The 8,740-nt window shown below is 39.8% G+C and overlaps 1 protein-coding gene across 1 annotated transcript in view; it reads right to left on the reverse strand.

Moving 5' to 3' along the window:
• The window catches only part of MAMLD1 (mastermind like domain containing 1), a 103,706-nt gene extending 98,130 nt beyond the window's left edge, over positions 1–5,576 (reverse strand). Inside the window, exon 1 of the mRNA XM_053472468.1 lies at positions 5,326–5,576. Coding sequence (XP_053328443.1) covers positions 5,326–5,379 — 54 coding nt within the window. The 5' untranslated portion in view covers positions 5,380–5,576. The remainder of the gene's footprint in view (positions 1–5,325) is intronic.
• Between the last annotated feature and the right edge of the window lie 3,164 nt (positions 5,577–8,740).

Raw genomic sequence — 8,740 nt, forward strand, 5'->3', positions numbered from 1 at the left:
ACGTCTTCCACGCCAGAAACATGCGTCTCCACGCCAGAAACATACATCTCTTGCACTTCTCTATACCCGAAACATGCGTCTCCATGCCAGAAACATACGTCTCCATGCCAGAAACATACGTCTCCACGCCAGAAACATACGTCTTCCACGCCAGAAACATGCGTCTCCACGCCAGAAACATATGTCTCCATGCCAGAAACATACGTCTCCACGCCAGAAACATACGTCTTCCACGCCAGAAACATACGTCTCCACGCCAGAAACATACATCTCTTGCACTTCTCTATACCCGAAACATGCGTCTCCATGCCAGAAACATACGTCTCCACGCCAGAAACATACGTCTCCACGCCAGAAACATACGTCTTCCACGCCAGAAACATGCGTCTCCACGCCAGAAACATACATCTCTTGCACTTCTCTATACCCGAAACATGCGTCTCCACGCCAGAAACATACGTCTCCACGCCAGAAACATACGTCTTCCACGCCAGAAACATGCGTCTCCACGCCAGAAACATACATCTCTTGCACTTCTCTATACCCGAAACATGCGTCTCCATGCCAGAAACATACGTCTCCATGCCAGAAACATACGCCTCCACGCCAGAAACATGCGTCTCCACGCCAGAAACATACATCTCTTGCACTTCTCTATACCCGAAACATGCGTCTCCATGCCAGAAACATACGTCTCTTGCACTTCTTCTTTAGTTGAGTTACTTAGTATCTGAGCAGAAGGAGGGAGAGATGGGAATTCACACCCTGGATGTCTGTCCCCACAACTGCCCCCATCCTCTGCAAACTGAACAATTTCCCATGCAAATCCATCTCTGGTGCCTTGACTGATGCAGACAAGGGGAGGAGGGCAGAATTATGGGAAGGAATCTCAAAAGACTTCTCCAGTGTCATGGAAACAAAGAAGATCACAGCTTACATTTTAAAACTGAATATATACAAACATTAAAGTTCATCTGGGAGGGGACGGGTGACAATAATTTGTCATTATCACAGAATCAAACTCAGGGCACAAGTATTACACTCTGCATTTAGAAAGGGTTAACAGGGCCACTATATGCTCCAAAGTAATATGCTAATCACATGTCAGTTTCACATCTGAGGGACATTAAATATTCCGACCTTAGAATGTCCCACTGTTTTGAAATATCAGTATTATTTCATGATTTTAATTTCAAGGCCTCAAACATTTAATATGACGGAGCTTTAGACAAACTTGTAGTGAGACAAAATAGCTGTCATCCCAAAAACATTGGTCAGGGGTACGACAAAGTTACTTATTACCAACGAGGCTGGGAGCCATACAAAAACATGAAGTAAGTAAGTCAGGGCAACCATTTAAACGATCCCTGGGATAGACTATAGTTCATTCGCTTCCATTTCTAAGTATTTGATGTGTGGAAGTGGTGGAAATCCTGGAAATACGGTAAATAACACCAGAGCTGTATTTGCCTTTCTCCTGACCTAGGGCAGCTCCCCCAACCACCCCCTCCACGGTCAGCGTCTTCCCTGCATTGAAAGACGCGCCACTACTTTAAGACATAGAGCGCCGTGTCTTAATCCCTGCGCACGGCGTCTTAAAGGCCCCTAATGCCCTCTAATGTAGTCTATGTAGTCCTGATGCTGCCCCCTGGACCTGCCGCCCTGGGCCTAGTCTGCCTAAGCCAGGATACGTCAATGCATAACACACAGTCAGGCAATATTATAGGTTATACTTCTAGTATACAAATCCACACTATACGGTCATTAGTAACCCCGAATGTGACTACTAACAAAACTCAAATTGAAGCAAAAGTGATTTTGTGACCAAACGTTCTATGATGAGGCAATCATGCCAAGAAAGTAGGGAATTTGAAGGCATATAATCACACCAGAAGTAATTGTCTACACCATATAGTATGACATCGAAAACACAACAAAACTGCTAATTATATATAATAGATAGATGGAGTTTCAACCAATGTTAGAAATTGTGACGATTTAAAGAAATAAATAAAAAGGAATAAGGATCTTGCTCAGGTGTGGTTAACGTCTAAATATTTAATTTTAAAAAAGACACAGTAACATTCTACACTACAGAAATAAAGAAGGAAAACAAATAAAGAATGTTTTCAGAAGAGTACTATGTGAAACGGCATTCCTCGGTTTTGTTTGCTTCGACAAAGAAAAGGGATATACGTGGGAGCTATACAATAGGAATAGAATTCCTGCTTATTTGTAGATGTTGCATTTTTAATGTCTATAGCCAGTGGAACTGCAGCTTTATTCATGCTAGCTGCAAGAATGATTACGCGAACTAGTCTTTTATTAGCCAACTTCTATTTGGGCTTTTCAATAATCGCTTATTAAAATACACTGAATAACTGTGATACAGTGTCAGGAGGTTATCTGAAAAGGAAAAAAAAAAGGCCCTGATCTATTTTTTCCATGACCGCCAGCCTATTTTCCATGGCAGTGCAAATAAGTATTGGCTCTGCTTTCCAGATACAGACAAGAGGGATTAGCCTCAGGATGCCACAATAACAAAAGCCAAGTCTGTGATCCAGGGCCTGGCACCGCTGGGACAAGAGGGTGGGAGGAGAAAGCGGGTACTATGTCATACACAAAAAACTTTTTTGGTCCTTCCCAAGGAACTAAAGAGGTCATTGTACTAACACTGAAATCATTTATCTTGCTGGCACACGATGTGTTAATGACAATTCAAACATTGTTATAAACTGTTACTTCCAGTAGCATACAAGTAGAAAATGTCACATCCATCTAGCGCACAAAGAGTTAAACACATTATAAATGTGTTGGCAAAATTGAAATCAGGCTTATAAGGACCCTTATGAACCCTTTCAGTGCCAGAGACACGTGCAAAACCTTGCATGTGTATTTCATTTATAAAATACCCACACATTCCACAGTGGGCTATATCAATTCAAAGAGACTAGGGGCAATCCATAACATTAGTCTGTGTCACACAAAGGGTTAAAACACTGTGATACCAGTTTGCCTTTTTATAAACGGTTTTATTTGGGGGGGTTCCAAAATCAGGTTTGCAAGTCTTTGTAAATAGTGCAAAAGCTGTGGTGCTGAATAGTGCAAAAGCTGTGGTTCTATAGATTGGAAAGTAGCTTTTGAATTGTAAGCTCTTCAGGACAGCCGTGTTCTCCCATACCATCCAATGTAGAGTGTTGCATGTATAAGCCCTCTTAGTCCATAGAGTCTTGTATCACAGTATTATGTTGATTAGAAAAGACTGACCTCCCCAGCTGGCAGGCAAAGGGTTAAGCAAACTGAAATCCTTTTCAATACTGTAACTTAAACTTCCGCCATGCAAAAGGTATAATATACGCATACAGGCTTACGTAAACTACAACTAGCTGTGGCTCCTTAAGGATTACTGTCTTTAACCCTTAAATTTACACACTACCTTTTCAGTAGCCTTATTCTCCATGTTCAATGGGGAGTAAAGAGTGAATGCTAGGTACCCAAATGCATAGGTATCAATCTGATCTAGCTTTCAGTCTTTCTGGTGTGTCATGTGGTCTAAAGGTTTTAGTTTGTAATAATAATCAAAACAATAAATATTGAATTAGAAAATATTTAAGTTTATTGTGGAGTGCTGCAGATAATGTGTTGCGAACAGATAACCCTCTTCAGTTACAGGTGCCTGAAACTGGGGGGTTCATAAACCGTTTAGCCAACATCAGGAGACTTCAAAGGGTTAAGACAAGAATAACATTATCAACCCCCTGATGTGTCTGAAATATTTTACCCCGTTTTTTTTCAGGGGGGGCGCACAGAATAATTAACACATGCAGTGCTGGAAAGATGGATTTATTTACACAATGATTTCCAAATTAATGTCATAGAGCTCTACATAGAGATCCAGCCTCACCCCCTGCTGGACAGGGCTCCAGTGATCTGCTACACACCATGCTCAGCATTGTCATTATCTACACACCATAAGACTGCCGGGCAGGTGTCATTTTACAATAGCAGGATTAAACAAGTCTACAAACCGGTGATCACAAAAAAAGCAATCCAAGTCGGATTAAAAATAGCTTTTTTATAACACATTACCTTCTAATAAAGCAGCAGAGGCTTCAGATGTGTTACTGATGCACATACAATGATACAAATGTCATAGACAACAATAATAATTATACCATTTCTGAATATACATGGTTATGCTGGAAGGATTAACCCTTGACATGTAATAAGAGCTCTTTGGGTGTACTGACTGCAAATGACACACATATGGATAAAGCCATCTGACTTTGCAGATGAAGTAGTCATTAACACTGAGTGTCTCTAATACCCCCCATAAAACACCAGACAGTGCAATTAAGTAACTACTACCCTCACTTATTGCTCTGTAGAGGGACCCCTAAACCACCATCACATAAGGTATTTCTTTAGAGATCCTCACTACCATTATACAGTGCAGCATGCTGTAAGGTGACAAGGAAAAGACATGGAGGCTTGTGTAACCCATTCACTGCCAGGGTGAAAACCCCTCTGGCTGCCAACAGGGTTAAAGCAGCATGTGTGCTATCCTCCTCTCAAAAGACCCAGATCATTAGGATATAAAGCAGACCTTTCCTGTACAGCTCTGTTTACACAGGGATATTAGAGCTTTCAACCCAGAGTTTATTGGCAGCTTTTAATCCTATTAGTCCCTGTGCGGTCAGCATTAATCTAGGATAAATCAGACAGCACCCTACTAGCCCTGGACCTGCAGCAAGAGGATACAGAGCACTCTAAATAGACACACAACTGTCTGACACTCCAGATCAGCTGTCCTTGATCTCTAACATTACCATCACACACTATATATATACTATATATATATATATATAATATATATATATGATACCTAGATCTCATGGATTACATTCTGCATACCACTTTAATTCAGTCTAAGAACTCGTTCTATGAAATAACTCACGAATTACAGTCACTACATTGTGATCAATACACACTTTGCTGTTTTTGCAACACAACAAAGACTCCCTTTAAACACTATTGTCACCCTCTCACTTTGAAACCATTTAAACACCGAGGACTTCGCTATAACCGAAGCAGGAAAAAAAAAAGCCTTTCTCTCCCCAGTTTTATCCAAGTAAAGACAATGATCATACGGTAAAGCTTGGCTCTGGCTGACATCAAAGCCATTCGAACCCTCGCACTACGAGCAGTGACACCCTCCCTGGGACCAGAGGGCGATGCAAGGCAGGTGGGGTGGGATGAGGGGGGTAAGTGTAAAACATGCCACTTTGTTAATGTGATTGTAAAACATGCCACTGGGGTACTTACTGGTATGTATGGCTCCATGCGTGGTGCTTGTATGCGCTGGGATACCAGCAGCATTTTGGACTGGAGCTCCACCAGATATTACATCCACTTTAGTGTATTCATAAAAGCCCACAATACAAAGTCAGACAAACAGATCGTGCAGGATCTAGGAGTATTCCTCCCTTTTACACTCCAGACACAGTCACCCCAATGAAGCAGTTGGCTAATGATTCACCCAGTGCCTGTCTCAGACTGCTCGCTTACATTTCCATCAGCCCACAGTTTCTCACTTAAAGGAGGAGTCTGTGGGCTTTAAATTACTGATAGGACACTTACAACTATGTGTCACCAAGGGAGGAGGAGACATTAAGCACTCACTCAGTCTTAAAGGGGAATCAAGTATTCACTTAGCACAAGACATTCCTGACAATTAGCCACCCAGTGTGCCATGGAGGCTCCTTTTGATCGTCGGCTTCTGCTGCCTTGGTGTGATAGGAGTTGTAGTTCAGGCCTGTACCCTGGAGGAGGAGGAGAACATACCCCTGCAGTTACAGCAATTGTTATTAGAGAAGCAAGCATTAAATGATGTAAATACAAATTAGCATAATAATGATTATTATGAGTGTTTTTTGTTGTCTATTAATGTTATGACGCATCTGTAACTGGTAGTCATTATTCTAGACAGTAATAGAAAATATTTTTACAGCGCTGGTAAATATTTAAAAAGAAAGACCCGAAGAAAAAAAAATATATTTTTTCACTATTTTATTTTATTTATATTTTTTTCCCCACTGCGTTATACAGTATTTCAAATGACCATAATGGGATGCAGGGAAAAGGCATGGCTCATATGGTAACACTGTGGCTTAAATTGTTTGCACTATATAAATAAAATATAATAATGCTAATAAATAATATCATGCTGTGATATACACAATATTGTACCTTTTAGGGCTACATACGGCTGCCAAATAGTCTGAGGTCCTATAAAAAAAGGACATCAGAGAAGAATAGGGGGACATATACTGGTAATTTAGGCAGAGTTCTGATGCTGGCCCTGACACAGGCAGCCACTGCCAATATCCATAAAGTAACATTCTAATGTAAATATTTGGAACAATTACAGATGTGCAAACAAACAACATAACCCATACGTAGTTTAATAAATTAATTTAATTATGCTATAAGATACACTAGTTCTCCTTTAAGCACCAAAACCATACAATATATTATGAATTAAGAAGACAGCTCCTGAGAGCTTTGAAAGCACATGGCATATTCTTTAATGGATGCCCCCAATACTGGGTTGTCATTCTTCCGGTTACCAACTCGTACATTGGAGTTTACACACCAAAAAGTGTGTCAAGTGTTTCCATTGTTCATTTCATAATGCTGCACATTAAAATCTCATAGCTGTGTGTTAAGAAGTCACGGGATTAACCGGCATAAGCTAATCACATTGATCCTACATCTTGGGGCACTGAACATTAGCATTGACAAGTTTGTCAATAACATAAATCAACACTTGTGTAATTTGTCTATGAAGAAGACAGAATAATACAGCCCTGTAATATATAGATAAATGATCATGTAATGCATCATTAATGTTGACTTATGCAATTAACAGGACTAACAAACCATAACTACTCAACACTTGGATCTCCTAATACTAATGTAAATTGGAATTATGGCCTACGTAGGTATTCAAGGTGGCAATACTTGGAATGTTAGGTTGCTTAGGTCTCAAGTGTCCCTTTTTGAGGGGGTACAGTCCCTCTTTTCTAGGAGCACAGAATATTTGCTGGGTGGGAGCGTATAGTGCCCTACAGACATACACATCTAATGTGTATAGAAGGAACATAAAATGGGTATAGACATTACATTGTGCATCTAAAATGTTCTAAAAGCTTTACTCCTTTGCATAAATAGGTATAGACGGGTCACAAAGTCACCTAAAAAAGTCTCCATAAAGACCTACCCCTTAGCTATACCCCGAAAAAAGTGTCCCTTATATGTCTGGAGATATTAAATTGCATAATGCATGAATACTAAATGTTTTGGGTGGCCCAGTGTGTGCTGATTTTAAGCAGGAAAACATCATGTTAACAATTCAGTTTCATTTACAACCAACATTGTTGCAGTGGAGGTTTCTTTCCTGTAACCGAGCAAGTGGTGTGCTTTCCCCAGGCTGCAAAAGGTGTGAAGCTCGCTCTACTCAGCAGTAAATGACAGTCCGTTCGCATGACCTGCTACCTTTTTATGAAAAAAAAACCTCTTGGTCCAACCGTAAAAACTAGGGTTAGGGTGAGGAATGATTGTCATCTATTTTTATACACATGCATCATCCGGTAACTCAGTTTGAGTGGAGGACACAAGTTCTCAAAGAGCAAATCCCCGTAACTTTCCTTAACAGGCACAAAGAGAGAGCAGAAGGGGTCATAGGACTGAGTCTTGGGGTACCCCGACTGAGAGGGGAGTTGCATTAGAAGCATCATTCCATTTTTAGTGGGACAGTCCCTCTTTGGGACCCAATTCCCTATTCTGTTAGCTCAGAATGTTTGATAAGTATGACTTATCACCTCAACATCACAACGTAATGTGTGTAGAAACAGCAGGAAATATGTTTAGAAATTATACTGTAAATAAAATACATTATTATTAGAAATAGACACAAATTCACAAAAACAAAATTAGTAAATCCTTGCCTTTGGCCACATTTCTAACCACATCCCCTAAAACAAAAAAGTTATGCTGAAGTTAATTGTGCTCTCTATAACCAAGAGCCACCTAGCAATAGCGTTGTATTTTAATCGTTGGACTATCCCCTATGATTTACCATTCTGAATTTTTAGCTCAATAGCTTAGAATTGACTTTTTGCTCTGAAGAATTCTGCACGTTCATATGGATATTTTGCCTGTTCCTTATTTGCTCTTTCAAGACATTTGGGACTTATTTCCCTTCCAGTAACACAGGGATGAATTTAGGATTTAGAAATTATTCAAACGTTAGATGAAGTTTAAGGGGTAAACCATGGATTTATATTAAAAGTATTTTACTAATTAAACTGTGGCATCTTTTTTTTTTTTATTAAAACCACAGGAAAGGAAAATGCTTGCTTTCAATATTTTCTTTTTACAAGTTATGAACTCAGAACAGGAAAGAACATAAAATGTTGGGGTTTTTTTGTAGTCAGTGTCTACACATACTCAATTAGCAAAGACATCTGATCATCAGAGAGCAGCGTGTGCTGATTCCACATGTAAACCAATGTGGGCCTGATAACATCAAAGAAAAACTTCTAATTGATGTTAGCGTAGGTCATTGCCACAGAGGAAGCTCATTATTTTATATGTGATATGCCCAGTATTGTGCTGACTATAGTTGCTGATATAGTGTTAATATATATATATATATATATATATATATATATATATA

Source organism: Spea bombifrons, chromosome 8, assembly GCF_027358695.1.
Source record: "Spea bombifrons isolate aSpeBom1 chromosome 8, aSpeBom1.2.pri, whole genome shotgun sequence".
NCBI lineage: Eukaryota > Metazoa > Chordata > Amphibia > Anura > Pelobatidae > Spea > Spea bombifrons.